This window comes from Salvelinus fontinalis, chromosome 10 (assembly GCF_029448725.1).
Source record: "Salvelinus fontinalis isolate EN_2023a chromosome 10, ASM2944872v1, whole genome shotgun sequence".
Classification (NCBI taxonomy): domain Eukaryota; kingdom Metazoa; phylum Chordata; class Actinopteri; order Salmoniformes; family Salmonidae; genus Salvelinus; species Salvelinus fontinalis.
In genome coordinates, this window is record NC_074674.1 from 35,405,284 (window position 1) to 35,423,405 (window position 18,122).

Genomic DNA, 18,122 nt, shown 5'->3' on the forward strand with positions numbered 1-18,122 from the left:
CTCACTGTATTTTCTATTTACCTTTCTTTAAGCGTCTGTGAATGCATTTAATAGGAGATGTTTGTACCAGTATTAGGTTAACCTATTTTCATGTATCCTGCATGTTTTTCTTTCGCTCCGTCCGCTCTTTATCCTCCTTCGCGCTTTCCTAACAATAAATTGTGTTTATATGGCAGGAAAATGATTTCCTAAAACGAGTCTCAGTATTAGCCACTAGTCATTTTCTGGTGTCTTACCTTGATGGCAAGGTCACAGTGTTGGCTGGCGGTGGTCAGCTGCTCTATGTGGCGGTCGACCTCGGCCACAGACAGGCTGCATGTGCTCTTCTTCCTCCCACACAGCACGCTCTCCAACCCCGTCAGAACCCGCTGCAGTTCTGAGTTCAGGTCACTGCAGTTGTCTACAGGGAGAAAGCACAGGTCCGGATCAGACTGGTCTAGGAACATATTCATGTTTTAAAGCCTAATGTAATGTAATGTCAGTCAAAAGGAGTTCAGGCCACTGCAGTACAGGGAAGAATACCAGAGTCAAACGGATCTGGAATCAGATGAATGAATTCTAGTGTGCAGGATGCTGGTCAAAATAATAGGACTAGAGCCAGATACACTGATCTAGGAACAAATAATCAAACCTCAATGTGGCTAGAACAACACAGCTACTGTAGTCTGCATGAGCAAGGTGACCTTGGAGCATAGTGTTGATGTTTTGTGTGCTACGGCCACTGATAACAGCCATGTACTAAATGCTAATGGTTTAACTGAGCGCCTGAGGGTGACTGGAGGAATGCTGCTGGCATGCTGCAGGCTAGTAACGCACTCATTAAACCGCATCACACACACATCTGCTGTTTAGAGAGAACATAACACACACCACAACTATTTGAAAGAAAGACAATGATACAAGGACAATTATTTTTGAGAGGAAGCATCTCAAGGTCCTGGAGTGGCCTAGCCAGTCTCCAGACCTGAACCCAATAGAAAATCTTTGGAAGGAGCTGAAAGTCCATATTGCCCAGCGACAGCCCCGAAACCTGAAGGATCTGGAGAAGGTCTGTATGGAGGAGTGGGCCAAAATCCCTGTTGCAGTGTGTGCAAACCTGGTCAAGAACTACAGGAAACTTATGATCTCTGTAATTGCAAACAAAGGTTTCTGTACCAAATATTAAGTTCTGCTTTTCTGATGTATCAAATACTTATGTCATGCAATAAAATGCAAATGAATTACTTAAAAATTATACTGTCACGTTCTGACCATAGTTCTTGTGTGTTTTTCTTGTTTTAGTGTTGGTCAGAACGTGAGCTGGGTGGGCATTCTATGTTGTGTGTCTAGTTTGTCTGTTTCTATGTTTGGCCTAATATGGTTCCCAATCAGAGGCAGGTGTTTGTGTTGTCTCTGATTGGGAATCATATTTAGGTGGCTTGTTTTGTGTTGGGATTTTGTGGGGGGTTGTTTCCTGTCTTTGTGTTCATTGCACCAGAGAAGACTGTTTCGGTTTGCCACGTTTGTTATTTTTGTATTTGTAAGTGTTCACTGTTTTCGTCTATTAAACATGTTGAGCACTGGCTACGCTGCGTGTTGGTCCGATCTCTACACCTCCTCTTCTCGTGAAGAGGAGGAAGGCTGCCGTTACACATACAATGTGATTTTCTGGATTTTTGTTTTAGATTCCGTCTCTCACAGTTGAAGTGTACCTATGATAAAAATTACAGACCTCTACATGCTTTGTAAGTAGGAACACCTGCAAAATCGGCAGTGTATCAAATACTTGCTCTCCCCACTGTATACACACCCTACAGTATGTGTTTTCATCAAATCAACCATAAAACACACACGTGACAAGAGCGAGCTGGACCACAATTGATTTGATTGTGCTGGCCGGGCTCCTCCTGCTGCAGCGACCACCACAGAACATCAACAGTGTTTATTGCGTTGTCTGTGTTGCTGAAGCTGTAACATAATTCCAGCCATTTCTGACTGAAAAGTTCTGTTACCGAAATCCCTCATTTATTTAGGAAAAACATTTCCTATTGCCTCAACCCTGGCTCTTTTTACGTGACACGTATGCATCGCATAGACGTGACCAATAGGGCCTGACCTATAGCAGATCATAATCACATCAATAAACTGGCTATAACAAACTCTGAACACCATAACACGTGACAGCAAAATGGATGCTGACGTGACAAATAAACTCTAAACTGGGGAATGTTTGGTTGCTCAGGAGGAAAAGGGGGAAGTCAGGTGTGGAATACATTTTCCTAGTTGTGGAAAGTACTGGAGTACAAGAAAAATAAAGTAAGGAGCAAGCCCTGCATGCATATTATGTGTGCCAAACAGGTGCTGTTAGATTCCAATATAATTTTAATAAATTATAAGCATACCAGAGAGTCTGTTGTAAATTTCCACCGGTCTAATGTCCATTCCTCATGTTTCTTGGCCCAAGCAAGTATCTTATTATTATTGGTGTCCTTTAGTAGTGGTTTCTTTGCAGCAATTCAAACATGAAGGCCTGATTCAGGCCTGATTCAGGCCTCTGAACAGTTGATGTTGAAATGTGTCTGTTACTTGAACTCTGTGAAGCATTTATTTGGGCTGCAATTTCTGAGGCTGGTAACTCTAATGAACTTATCCTCTGCAGCAGAGGTAACTCTGGGTCTTCCATTCCTGTGGCGGTCCTCATGAGAGCCAGTTTCATCATCGCGCTTGATGGTTTTTGCGACTGCACTTGAAGAAACTTTAAAAAAAATTCAAATGTTCAGTATTGACTGACCTTCATGTCTTAAAGCAATGATGGACTGTCTATCACTTCCTCCGAAGTCTGTCCCTCTCCATGTTCGGGCGGCGTTCGGTGGTCGACGTCACCGGCCTTCTAGCCATCGCCGATCCACTTTTTATTTTCCATCTGTTTTGTCTTTGTCTTACACACCTGGTTTCAATTTCCCAATTACTTGTTCATTATTTACCCTCTGTTCCCCCATGTTTGTTTGTGAGTAATTGTTTATTGTATTGCGGTCCGTATTTGTGGCCTTGTATTTATACGACGTGTATTGTTATATTATTGAGTAAAATTGCTTTCATTACTCTTATCTGCTGTCCTGAGCCTGACTCATTTCACCAGCTACACACAGATGCATTACACTGTCGTTTCTCTTTGCTTATTTGAGCTGTTCTTGCCATAATATGGACTTGGAATTTTACCAAATAGGGCTATCATCTGTATACACCCCTACCTTCTCACAACACAACTGACTGGCTCAAACGCATTAAGAAGGAAAGAAATTCCACAAATTGACTTTTAAGAAGGCACACCAGTTAATTGAAATGCATTCCAGGTGACTACCTCATGAAGCTTGTTGAGAGAATGCCAAGTCTGCAAAGCTGTCATCAAGGCAAAGGGTGGCTACTTTGAAGAATCTCAAATTACTTCATGATTACTACATGATTCCTTATGTGTTATTTCATAGTTTTGAGGTCTTCACTATTATTCTACAATGTAGAAAATAGTAAAAATAAAGAAAAACCCTTGAATGAGTAGGCGTCCTAAAACTTGTATATTTGCAAACATTTCTAAAAACCTGTTTTTTCTTTGTCATTATGAGGTAGTGTGTTGATTTGTATTTGTATTTATTTATTATGGATCCTGGGGGTCCAGCAAAATTAAGGCAATTTTTACGATTTTAAAAACATTACAATACATTTACAGATTTCACAACACACTGTGTGCCCTCAGGCCCCTACTCCACCACTACCACATATCTACAGTACAAAATCCATATGTACTTGTGTGTAGTGCGTATGTTATCGTGTGTGTGTATGCATGTGTCTGTGCCTATGTTTGTTGCTTCACAGTCCCTGCTGTTCCATAAGGTGTATTTTTAAATCTAATTTTACTCTTTGCATCAGTTACTTGATGTGGAATAGAGTTCCATGTAGTTATGGCTCTATGTTGTACTGTGCGCCTCCCATAGTCTGTTCTGGACTTGGAGACTGTTAAGAGACCTTGTGGCTTGTTTTAGGGGGCATGCATGGGTGTCTGAGCTGTGTGCCAGTAGTTCAAACAGACAGCACGGTGCATTCAACATGTCAGTACCTCTCATAAATACAAGTGGTGATAAAATCAATCTCTCCTCCACTTTGAGCCAGGAGAGCTTGACATGCATATTAGCTCTTTATGTACATCCAAGCGTCAGGAGTGCTGCCCTGTTCTGAGCCAATTGCAATTTTACTAAGTCCCTTTTTTGTGGCACCTGACCACACGACGGAACAGGAGTCCAGGTGCGACAAAACTAGGGCCTGTAGGACCTGCCTTGTTGATAGTGCTGTTTAGTTAGAGCGGTGCTTTATTATGGACAGACTTCTTCCTATCTTAGCTACTGTGGTATCAATATGTTTTAACAATGACAGTGTACAATCCAGGGTTACTCCAAGCAGTTATATCACCCCAACTTGCTCAATTTCCACATTATTTATTACAAGATTTAGTTGAGGTTTAAGGTTTAGTAAATGATTTGTCCCAAATACAATGATTTTAGTTAAAAAACTATTTAGGACTAACTTATTCCTTGCCACCCACTCTGAAATGAATTGCAACTCTTTGTTAAGTGTTGCAGTCATTTCAGTTGCTGTAGTAGCTGACATGTATAGTGTTGAGTCATCCACATACATAGATAGATACACTGGCTTTACTCAAAGTCAGTGGCATGTCATTAGTAAAGATCGAAAAAAGTAAGGGGCTTAGCAGCTGCCCTGTGGAATTCCTGATTCCACCTGGATTATGTTGGAGCGGCTTCCATTAAAGGACACCCTCTGTGTTCTGTTAGACAGGTAACTCCTTATCCACAATATAGCAGGGGGTGTAAAGCCATAACAAATACCTTTTTCGAGCAGCAGACTATGATCGATAATGTCAAAAGCTGCACTGAAGTCTAACAGAACAGTCCCCCCAATCTTTTTATCATCAATTCCTCTCAGCCAATCAGTCATTTGTGTAAGTGCTGTACTTGTTGAATGTCCTTCTCTATAAGCATGCTGAAAGTTTGTTGTCAATCTTTTTACTGTAAAATAGCATTGTATCTGGTCAAACACCATTTTTTCTAAAAGTTTACTAAGGGTTGGTAACAGGCTGGTTGGTTGGCTATTTGATCCAGTAATGACTTTTGGTTCCCTCCAAGTCAAATCAAAGTTTATTTGTCACGTGCGCTGAATACAACAGGTGTAGACCTTACAGTGAAATGCTTACTTACAAGCCCTAACCAACAGTGCAATTTTAAGTAAAAAATAGGTATTAGGTAAACAATAGATAAGTAAAGAAAGAAAAAATATACAGTAAAATGACAGTGAAAATAACAGCAGTGAGGCTATTTACAGGTGGTACCGGTACAGAATCAATGTGCAGGGACACCGGTTAGTCGGGCTATTTGAGGTAATATGTACATGTAGTTATAATTAAAGTGACTACGCATAGATGATAAACAGAGTAGCAGCAGTGTAAAAGAGGGGTTGAGGGCACACAATGCAAATAGACCGGGTAGCCAATGTGCGGGGTACCGGTTAGTAGGGCTAATTGAGGTAATACCTACATGAATGTATAGTTAAAGTGACTATGCATAAATGATAAACAGAGCAGCAGCAGCGTAAAAGAGGGGTTGGGGCACACACTTTCTAGTAGTGTCACGGCCGTTTAAAGGAGTGGACCAAGGCGCAGCGTGAGAGAAATACATTCTTCTTTTTAATAACGAAGAACACTTAACACACAATACAAAATAACAAAACGAACGTGACCGCTATAATACTGAGTGCAAACATGCAACATCACATAGACAATTACCCACAATAGCCTAATGCCTATGGCTGCCTTAAATATGGCTCCCAATCAGAGACAACAATAAACAGCTGTCTCTGATTGAGAACCAAACCAGGCAACCATAGACTTTCCTAAACATCTATACTGAACACAACCCCATACACTCTACAAAATCCCCTATACAATACAACCACCCAAGACGAGACAAATACACACAAACATCCCCCATGTCACACCCTGACCTAACTAATATAATAACGAAAACAAGGATAACTAAGGCCAGGGCGTGACAGTACCCCCCCCCCCCCCCCCCCTCCCAAAGGTGCGGATTCCGGCCGCAAACCTGACACAGAAGGGGAGGGTCCGGGTGGGCCTTCTTATGGCGGCGGCTCGGGTGTGGGACGTGGCCCCCACTTCACCATAGTCACTACCCACTTCCGTGGCCTCCTCCTAACGGCCACCCTCCATAATAACCCCACTGGACTAAGGGGCAGCACCGGACTGAGGGGCAGCACCGGACTGAGGGGCAGATCCTGGCTGGCTGGCTCTGGCAGCTCCTGGCTGGCGGGCTCTGGCAGCTCCTGGCTGGCGGGCTCTGGCAGCTCCTGGCTGGCGGACTCTGGCAGCTCCTGGCTGGCGGACTCTGGCAGGTCCTGGCTGGCGGACTCTGGCAGGTCCTGGCTGGCGGACTCTGGCAGGTCCTGGCTGGCGTGCGGCTCTGGCTGCTCCTGTCTGGCAGACGGCTCTGGCTGCTCCTGTCTGGCGGACGGCTCTGGCTGCTCCTGTCTGGCGGACGGCTCTGGCTGCTCCTGTCTGGCGGACGGCTCTGGCTGCTCCTGTCTGGCGGACGGCTCTGGCTGCTCCTGTCTGGCGGACGGCTCTGGCTGCTCCTGTCTGGCGGACGGCTCTGGCTGCTCCTGTCTGGCGGACGGCTCTGGCGGCTCGGGACAGACGGGCAGCTCTGACGGCTCGGGACAGACGGGCGGCTCAGACGGCGCTGGGCAGGCAGGCAGCTCAGACGATGCTGGACAGGCAGACAGCTCAAACAGCTCTGGGCAGATTGGCTCTGGCGCCTCTGGACTGAGGGGCTGAAGCTCTGGCAGCGCCGGACAGGCGGGAGACTCCGGCAGCGCTGGAGAGGAGGAAGGCTCTGGCCACGCTGGACAGGCGGGAGACTCTGTAGCGATGAGACGGAGAGACAGCCTGGTGCGGGGGGCTTCCACCGGAGGGCTGGTGCGTGGAGGTGGCACTGGGTAGACCGGACCGTGAAAGCGCACTGGAGATCTTAAGAGCAGGGCTGGCACCATCCGCCCTGGCTGGATCTTCACCCTAGCCCGGCAGATGTGGGGAGCTGGGATGTTGCGCACCGGGCTAAGCACACGCACCGGGGACACCGTGCGCTCCACCGCATAACACGGTGCCTGCCCGGTACGACGCCCCCTCTCTCCACTGGAAGCACGGCTGGGAGAGCTGTAGCGCCGAGCTGGCAGAGGACGTGCAGGGCTAGGGAGGCGCACAGGAGGCCTGGTGCGTGAGGCTGGCACAGTCTTAACCAGACGGCTAGCACGCACCTCAGGACGACTATGGAGAGCTGTCCCCGGTGACATCAACTCCCCGACACGTTCAGTCGGGTGGATGTCGTGCCTCATGCACCAAACCAGCACCTCCCTCATAACTCTTTCCTCCAATTTCCCCATTAACTCCTTCACTATCTCTCCATCGCTCACCTCCAATTCCGCCCTGACCGGCTCCTTACGGTAAGCAGGGGGAGTTGGCTCAGGTCTGACTCCTGACTCTGCCACACGCCCGGTGTGCCCCTCCCCAATAAATTTTTGGGGCTGCCTCTAGGGCCTCCAGCCGCTCTGCCGTACCAGCGCATCATAATAGCGCCTCTCCGCCTTCGCAACCCCATACACTCTACAAAACCCCCTATACAATACAACCAACCAAGACGAGACAAATACACACAAACATCCTCCATGTCACACCCTGACCTAACTAATATAATAACGAAAACAAAGATAACTAAGGCCAGGGCGTGACAAGTAGGCTTAGATTGAAGATATGGCAAATAAGAGTGTCAATATCATCCAAGTTGTCAGACCCCTGTGGCTTGTCATTGTTGATAGACAACAACAAATTATTTACGGAATTCAAAAGTACAATGCTTGTCTTTCATAATTTGGTCAGATGTACTTGGATGTGTAGTGTCAGCGTTTGTTGCTGGCATGTCAAGCCTAAATTTGCTAATCTTGCCAAAAAGAAAATCATTAAAAAGTAGTTGGCAATATCAGTTGGTTTTGTGATGAATGAGCCATCTGATTCAATGAATGATGGAGCTCAGTTTGCTTTTTTCCCAAAATGTAATTGAAGGTGCTCCAAAGTTTTTTCATTTATCTTTGTTTCATAGTGTAGTTTCTTCATCTTTTTATTCAGTTTAGTCACATGATTACTCAATTTGCAATACGTTTGCCAATCGGTTGTGCAGCCAGACTTATTTGCCATTCCTTTTGCCTCATCCCTTAACCATCCCTTTTTTCAATTCCTCATCAATCCATAGGGATTTAACATGTTTTACAGTCATTTCCTTAAATGGGTGCATGCTTATTAGTAACTGGAATAAGCAATTTCATAAATGTATCAAGTGCAACGTCTGTTGTTTGCTCCTCATTACACACCACGGACCAACAAACATTCTTTACATCAACAACATAGGAATCCCTACCAAACGTATTGTATGACCTCTTATACACTATATTAGGCCCAGCCTTCGGAACATTGGTTTTCCTAGATATGATTACTATATTGTGATCACTACATACGATGATTTGAAAAAATTAAAACGCTTCCTTTTTTGGGGGGAATAAGGCTGTAACGTAACAAATGTGGAAAAAGTCAAGGGTTCTGAAAACTTTCCGAATGCACTGTACCATTTCAGTAACCTTAGAGTGATGGACTGTGCCATCCCCACTGCCTCCACAATGGATCAGTCCACTCAGGCAGGAGCCAATCAGACAGGTGTCTTGTACCCCATGATTGAAGCAATTGTTTTTGCTACTGCCCGACTAAAGAAATCTTGGTCGACCAACAGCCTATCGGTAAACAATCAACCAGTCGACTAAATGGGGTCAGCCCTAAAAGGCATGTACCACTTTCAAAGCTTCAATTCCCTATTCACTGTGTCAACTTCATATCTCCAGAGGGAATCAAATTGGCTTATCAGAAACTAATTTAAATTTGCATATAAATAAAAGCCCTGCAAAGCATCCAATACCGCCATGCCGATGGTGAGCACCTGCTGCCATACTGCATCCACAATGATGATGATGATGATTATTAGTATCTTCCCAGACCTAGACAAACATAGCCTGGGTACATTGTGTGGAATATGAAAAATGTGGAGAGCGACTGAGACGTTTTTCCATATGTCCCCCCTTTTCCTACCGCTGGAGGGGCAAAGTAAATGCAGGTTTTGCAAACAATTCGAAAGTAATTAGTGCTGTGTGAACGAACGTGATGATTAACAAAACTTATATTCCTGTTTCCTAAATGATTTCCTCACTGGTGAAATCCTTTTGTGTGTGTGTGTGAGGGGATAAGATTGTCCCGGGTACAGCTAGAGACAAAGACCTGTAATGAATGAAAAATGTGTTTTTCTTCTCTCTCTCTCTGCTCAACGTTGAGGATAAGGAAGAAGAGAAACCAATGAAGCTCTTTACCATTGACAAGTGATTGCTGGGTGCACTCAGCACCATTGATAGAGGGGAGTATAAATAGCGTTTCGAAGGAACTGCTGCACGGACTCTGCTGAATCAATTTTCCATTGTGGGAGTGTGCATGCGAGCACAAATGCGCACACACACAGTCACATACACACACGCACATAACTGCTCCTCATTCGATCTCTGCTAGAAGCCGATAATTGTGTATTGGGTGCCATCAACTCTACAGCAGTTGGTTGGACACAGGCCATCCATCAAGGGAGGACATGCACAGATACTGTAGGTCACAGAGTACATCTATGGGCACAGATAGGTAACAGTCTCTCCATGGGACAGATGATTCATATACACCACTGATCGAAGCAGTTATTAGTGAAACAGAAAAGAGAAGATTAGCCTGAGAGCATAAACACATTCATTCTACTGATGGAGTGGAGCAAACTCCAGCTTGGCTGTGAATGTGTCCACTAAACCATAGAATGAGGGTATTCAGAGCAAGTCAAACTCATTTATAGGAGTTGTATGTGGGTTTACAGTCAAGCACTAGTGTCCTTTCTTACCCATGTTGGCGGTCGTCAGGGTGGAGTGGTTTTCAGCCAGTGAGACGGAGGCCACGTCCTGGTCGAGGCTGCGTCCGTCCTCGTTGACCTCGTGCTGGCTGTGGCTGAGCTCCGAACGCAGCTCTGAAAACTCATCCTCCTCCCTGAGGGGCAGAGGGTCACTGAGTTATGTCGGAGTTAGGGCAAAGTGATATGACACTAGCCTTGTTGACAGATGTGTTTGTGGTTCGATAACGATGTAATTTCCTGGCATGATGACAACCAGGCGAGTCAGCTAAAGCATAAAACTGATTTGGCAACCAGGCGGGTGTGACAATTCCCTGCTAAGTTTGTTTTTTACTTCAATGTTGTTGTCATGACCACACACACACACACACACACACACACACACACACACACACACACACACACACACACACACACACACACACACACACACACACACGCACGCACGCACGCACGCTGATTAACCCTATACAGCACGTATTCGCGCATGTGTGTGTGTATTCGTGCTTCAGATGAGAACCCTCTGCAATTAAGCAATAGTGACGTCCCAGTCTGAACTTCTCAGGCATAAGTATTTAAATATATGCACAAGCATGAAGATCATGTATAAGATCATGTATGTTTTAATGAGAGGAAAGCTCCCGGTGTGACCAACCTGCAGGAGAAATGTCAGGTCTAAGAAGTGCAGTGTTTACACGTCTGTGAGACTGAGCACATCGGATTATCTATTAGATGAAGCACGGATAGCCCACACCTATGTTGATACCACTTGTTCTCCCTAGCGATGACAGCTAGATACATTTATCGAGGAACATTCCTAGATCCGAATGAAAGCAGCATACATTTCCACATTTTGAATGAATGTTGATTCTTGTGCCTGTGTCTCGGATACTGTATTTTGTCTGCCACACATGCCTGGAGTTGCAATGGAATTATGGATTCTATCCAAACTCTATCCAATATGTCTATGTACATTAATACAGAAATAAACAATATTGGTGAAAGTAGTACTGCAGTAAACAAAGTCACTGCTGCTACCAAACATTGATACGTAACATCTTGCCTGTAGCTCTGAATTATAGGGTCGTTTGGTTGCATTTCATTGGTTTGACACAATCTTGATTGTGAATTAAATAGCCGGGCAATAAATTCACATCACATAGTTCTCACAAGGTTGGCAAATGGAAAGTACTGACACACGCTGTTATGTGCTGTTCTGACAACATGAAGCAAGATACACTGAATTGGCATGGCACCGTTTACGCAAACATAAACACACACAAACAGAGAATGAAAGAAAACAGATTTTAAAAATTCCCTAGTAAAAAAAACAGGGTAACACTTTATTTGGATAGTCTGTAGAGCATCTACAGATGGCCTAACAGTGATATTTCAACTAACTATCTATTAACCCTTACCCTGGCCCTAACCCTTACACTAACCTTAACACTAACCCTTATTCTAAACCTAACCCTAGCAAGCAGTTGCTTATCAACAGATAGTATGACCATCTGTAAAGCATCTACAGATGGACAATCCGGACTATCCAAATAAAGTGTGACCAAAACCAGTACGTATTTTGGAAATGGAGGAATTTTGGGTGGCTGCCACTCTTGAGTTCATTCTAATGAGTTGTTTGGTTAATGGTCCTGCTTAGCACTCAACCCGATGCCTATTTTGGAGTTTATTTCCGGTGCACATCAGTGTGTTAAGCACCGGTGGAGAGGGCTGGAGAGGGCACTTGAGCTAGGAAAACAAACACTTACAAGGCCTCTGACGCAAATGCTCCGATTTTGATTTCACTGCGATAAGTAAACAACGTGTGTGTGTGTGTGTGTGTGTGTGTGTGTGTGTGTGTGTGTGTGTGTGTGTGTGTGTGTGTGTGTGTGTGTGTGTGTGTGTGTGTGTGTGTGTGTGTGTGTACCACCCACCTGATGGTAGAGCCCTGTAGCAGGTCTATCTTCTTGTTGAGCTCAGCGATGATGCTGTGTAGCTCTGTGATCCTCTCCTCGTATCGTAGGGTGGTCCGATCCTGAACGTCCTCATGCTCCCGCATCAGATAGGACTGCTCACACTGACAAAACACACATTATAAATATGTTATGACTCAACTCAAGACCATGTTATCCCACTGAGCTAAAGCCTTAATATCCAAACGGCATCCTATTCTGTTATTTGCACATTTTTGAAAGGCGATTCTCTGTTGGTTTGCAAGGTTGGTTGTCTCTCACACACACACACACACACACACACACACACACACACACACACACACACACACACACACACACACACACACACACACACACAGGCACACACACACACACAAACACACACACACACTGTGTGTGAGGTCTAAGGGCTTTTCTGGAGAGTGTCTACATGGAGCCCAGAGGTTGGGAGAGAGAGAAATGTATGAGCTTTCCCCTCAGCTATATTACAAGTGGAGGATGAGAAGAGGTGAGTGAGTTAGAGTGAGAAAGAGAGATCAGGCTTGAGTGCGTGTGTGTTTACTACGCTTCCTGGAATGACCTTCGCAGATTGGTATGTTTTTCTGGCCTGTGTCAGCGGTTGAACGTGGAAATGAAACAAAGCCAGACAAAGAGGGGTCTGCCTAGTGCTTTACACAATGGAACATTAATCAAGCACTAACATTACTGCAAACTATCTCCTACAACTACTATGGACTTATTCACAATGGTTTAGTGTTTTGACAATAATTCCTGTGTTTATGAATACAGAAATCTCCCAAGTGGAGCTCCCGAGTGGCACAGCGGTCTAAGGCACTGCATGTCAGTGCTAGAGGCGTCACTACAGACCCTGGTTCGATTCCAGGCTGTATCCCAACCGGTCGTGATTGGGCGCACAATTGGCCCAGCGTCTTCCGGTTAGGGTTTGGCCGAGGTAGGCCGTCATTGTAAATAAGAATTTGTTCTTAACTGACTTGCCTAGTTAAATAAAGGTTAAATAAATACATCAATACTTTTCTTTTTATCACACTGCCAAATGAATGTGAGAAATATCATAGAATTGCATGATGTTGATAGAAAAAACATAAACCTCTGTCATGCGGAACATTGAGTCGTGTGGAATATAGCTGGGACGATAAACTTAAAATTAACGACACTGACCATACCGATCACTTATCGCAGGCATTTTACTGCGACATGTAGCCTATAGTAGAGAAATGTGAAGTGAATTGAAATGAAATAAGTTTGCTAATATGGGTGATTGTTAATGGGACAACTGATGGCTACAACCATCAAACTAGTAGTAGTAGTAGTTTAAAGGTGTCACGCCCTGACCATAGAGAGCCTAGCGTGACTAGGGGGGTTTCTAGGTATTATATTTATATGTTGGTGTGTGTGTATGGTTCCCAATTGGAGGCAGCTGATGATCGTTGCCTCTAATTGGGAATCATACTTAGTGTGTCCTTTTACCCACCTGCGATGTGGGATATTGTTTTGTTTGAGAGCCAATGTGCGCTACGTATTTCACGATCGTTATATCTTTGTTGTTTTTGATGTGTCACTATCATTAAAATGTGGAACTCTACTCACACTGCGCCTTGGTCTAATTATTCATACGATGGTCGTTACAAAAGGATAATTTAAAAAACTATGGTGCACATTGTTATAAACGTATTGTTCTATTTATCGTTATGACATAAATTCAGACAATATATTGCGATATGTATTTTTGTCCATATCGCCCAGCTTTAGTGTAGAATCTTTCTATCTGCGACCTTCTAAACATTGCGCCCCATTGAAAAAGTCTAAGACCCAGGTTTCTGGGAGTAGGATTCAAAGGTCAATAGGTCAGAAGTCAGAAGCTTGGGGAGTCAGGGGTGTACTTCATCCTAAACAAAAACGTCTGTGTGTAAAAGGTCGGGGGTTCAGGTAACAAGGTATGTGCCTCAGGCTGACACAGCCATCAAAGTCCCCACGTTGAGACAAGAGCCCCAATGTGTGTGTGTGTTATCCTGGGTTGAGTCAGGAGTCCTCCAGTTAAATGGCAAGCAGTGGTAATTAAAATAGCTGAGTGGCTTTAGCTCCATACCCCATGGAGAGCTGCAGGGACAAAGAGCAGCTTCCACTCAGCCATTATCAGGTCACACAGTGTGACGCGTGTCACCAACTGTCATAACACTCGTCCACTGATGCCCAGAGGCACAACAGTCACTGATAGGAAGTGACATGTGGTTTATGGCCAGGGCCAAAACATATTTTCAAAGCAGTTTCGCTTTGTGTGACCTTCATAGGCAACAACTTCTACAAGGGCCAAAGGCTTGGTCTGTCTGTCCTTAATCAGAAGTACATTGTGAGGTGAAAAGCCCACCAAAAGTCAAAAATTATTTTTGTGAGTGGGGAGTTCTGAACAAACGGTTACCCCAATACAACAGTCAAATGAAAAATCATCCACTTCAGGAAAACATGCTCTTTTGGAGCCAAACATCCTCCTTAGACTTCTAGGCACCACATATCCTTTGCATAAACTTGTTTGACTGAAATGTCCTGCATATTTACGACTTTGTATTTTAGACCAATGAGAGGGTTCAAATGTCAAGAGTGTGCACATCTTACAACAGGTTTTATTTCATATACAGGCTCCATAGCAACTGCCAGTACTTTGTCTGAGTTAGGACCTGACAGGCATCATTGACTTGTGTAGATCCTGACTTATAAGGAGTCCAGTCATTACTCTCTATGCAGACACTAACAGAATGTGTAGATCGTTTGTATCATAAGAAAAGGCACAAATGGGAAAGTGCAAATGGGAGCCAAATCTTTCAATTGTCTGCCAGTGCTGATATAGGCCTAGTGCTATCTGTAGAAGCTTGGTATGATGACATCACTATCTAATCGATCAGTCTCTCTACAACTACCAATGTCAGGTTTCATTCTATTCACTCCTCTCCAAACACAATGGCATCGAGTGCAAGTACAGTTCAAGCTATTTCTTTATTTTCTTTAACTCATGGCCTATCCCTTTTCATCAAACTCCAGCGGAACAGGTGGGAAACAGACAAACCAAACAGCTTCTAGCATCAATATTTAACACAAATTACAGTACCAGATTGCCTTTTGTTTAAAAACATCACCACGAGGAAAATACCCATAGTCGATGTAGGTGCCAGCAGAGGTATTCCACAGCTCTTTGAACCAGTGCTGTGTCTGTTTGCAGGGTTCCAGGGAGACACGCAGTGGTGGCCCACGGAGAGAGACTGAGTCTAACAGCCTGAGGGAGATGCTTCAGAAGGCCATGTCTGAATAAACAGCTTCTTAATTTAAATACAATTCCCCAGTCAGGCCGAGGCATTTATAGAACAGGTACTCACACAATCTGTCTCGCTATTACACTCATTCCATTAGATAAAAAAATGTTAGCACACCCCTTCATTCTGTCCACACACACACACACACACACACACACACACACACACACACACACACACACACACACACACACACACACACACACACACACACACACACACACACACACACACACACACACACACACACACACACACACACACACACACACAGAGAGAGAGAGAGAGTTAGAGCCCAAAACTCCCTCCTAGGAGAGAGCCAGTGTCAATCACTGGGACTGGGAAAACTACAAAGCAGATCGAAGCTAAGCAGTTGGCATGGTTACTGAGGCTTCCTGGTTCCAGTGACATATGGGGAGTGTTGCTTCATGCCAAATCATCCCCAAATCAATTTCCTCTTTATTTAAAAAGCAAAGCTTCTAGTAAATAATACGATACTATGAGCAATGTTATGGGAAAGTGATACCCGATTGCTGAACATAAAGTAGTTCCTTTCGAGCGCATGCTAGATAGTAACAACCAAAAGATGATCTCCGTGATGATGTCATCAGAATTCTGCATCTATTCTCGGATGAGTAACTACTCTGATTGGAGCATATGGAGTGGTTGTTTTGGGAGGGAGAGGAGATTTCCAAACACATTCCAATAGGCAAGCCATGCAATTCAGTGCCTGTGTGACGCGTCAGCTATTCCTGGATATTCTTCAAAAAACATACATCGAAAGAATCTCTTATGTGAAGCCAGTTCAATTCCATTTTACTGTAGTTCTTTAACATCCATCAGAGCAGTTTAGGTTATTATTCAAAGATACAAATCCTACAAAGGAACTTTTGCATACCAGAGAGTTCTAAACCACAGGTGCAGAAAAGAGGAAGGGGAAAGAGGAACCATTTACACAGTGTTTCACAAATGATTGATCATGATGAGAGATCCACTGCAGCTGGCTTATGGACATAAATATTATTCAGATTTGTAAGGCTTTAGATGGGGTGGTGGTGGTACCCACAGCATTACAGCAATTATCTTGGCATGGAACTTTGAATAGTAAGCTTAAGTTAAGGTAAAAGGTGAGTTTACAATACAGAATATGAATCCATGTGAATATACAATATATATATATATTGTCCGGTAGAGTACCTGTGTTTTGGCCAGTCTCTTCTCAAGCAGCTCTCTTTCTCTCTCCGTCTGCACCAGCCGCTTGTTCAGCTCCACCACGTCCCCCTTCCACGAGGCCAGGGCTGTCAGCTGGAGCTACAGAGAAAGGGGAGAGGAGAGAGGGTTAGAACCATAACACACACACACACAGGCATGGATACATGCACACACATACACACACCAAGTTACAACAGATACAATGATTACAGAGCACACATACTTCCGACCTCCACACTCTCGCTCGAAGGGTTTAAGCCCTGATACAGAACAGAGAGAGCGCTAACACTTTATCATGTGGAGCATGCAGACTTTTCACTTGGGTGGGCTGAGGTGTCACGCACACACAAGCCCGTTCAGCTGTCTGAGGGCTCACACATTACACACACACACACACACACACACACACACACACACACACACACACACACACACACACACACACACACACACACACACACACACACACACACACACACACACACACACACACACACACACACACACACACACACACACACACACACACACACCTCTTTTCAGTTAGCCTGCTCACAGTCATTCTTTAAGCCGTATGCATTTCTAATGCCAAAAATTGACTTAGGCCAACATTTTCCATGGAAAAATATGAACAAGGTTTTTAAATGGTAGATTAAGACTGACACAATAAACAAAAAAAACGCAGTCCTTCTTTCTCATATCGAGAAGAAAGTCTCACAAAATACATGCCTAGGGGCATTAGAAAACTCTTACCCCTTACCTCAGCATACTGCAACAGAAAAATACGACAAACTTCTCTGCGACAACCTTTGTTTCATCCTGCAGTGTGGAGGCTTAACTTTCAGAGAGGAATTAGAGCTGTCATGACTAGGCAGAGACTGAGTGCAGATACAAATGGGTCTGCATGCCACTAAGCTACAATGAGAGTCCTTTCCAAACTAGACAAAAGGAGCAGACTTGGTTTTCAAGGGAAGAAAAAAAAGACAGACCAACCTCCATATATACCCAACCCAGATCTGTGATGCTAAAGTTAGCCTCCACTGCTAACCTAACTCAAAACAGACAAACAGATTTATTTTCACTACTTGAGTTCTATCTGTAGTACAGTGGTTCCAAAACCTTCTGAGAACAAACTAAACCACTTCTAATTTTCTTGTGGATCTCTAGACAAAGCAGTGTTACTAGCCTAACCCTTGACCATGTTTGTTTTATTTCACCTATATTTAACCAGGTAGGCTAGTTGAGAACAAGTTCTCATTTACAACTGCGACCTGGCCAAGAATACAGCAAAGCAGTTCGACACATACAACAACACAGAGTTACACATGGAGTAAATAAACATACAGTCAATAATACAGTAGAAAAAATCTATATACAGTCTGTGCAAATGAGGTAAGATTAGGGAGGTAAGGCAATAAATAGGCCATGGTGGCGAAGTAATTACAATATACCAATTAAACACTGAATGTGCAAGTAGAGATACTGGGGTGCAAAGGAGCAAGATAAATAAATACAGTATGGGGATGAGGTAGTTGGATGCGCTA

At 44.1% G+C, this 18,122-nt stretch overlaps 1 protein-coding gene across 2 annotated transcripts in view; it reads right to left on the bottom strand.

Moving 5' to 3' along the window:
• Positions 1–18,122, bottom strand: part of LOC129864094 (colorectal mutant cancer protein-like) — a 148,472-nt gene that overhangs the window by 73,275 nt on the left and 57,075 nt on the right. For both annotated transcript variants that reach the window (XM_055936691.1, XM_055936692.1), the window contains 4 exons: positions 16,564–16,677; positions 12,023–12,165; positions 10,086–10,228; positions 237–400 (listed from right to left, as the gene is read on the bottom strand). In XM_055936691.1, coding sequence (XP_055792666.1) covers positions 237–400; positions 10,086–10,228; positions 12,023–12,165; positions 16,564–16,677 — 564 coding nt within the window. The remainder of the gene's footprint in view (positions 1–236; positions 401–10,085; positions 10,229–12,022; positions 12,166–16,563; positions 16,678–18,122) is intronic.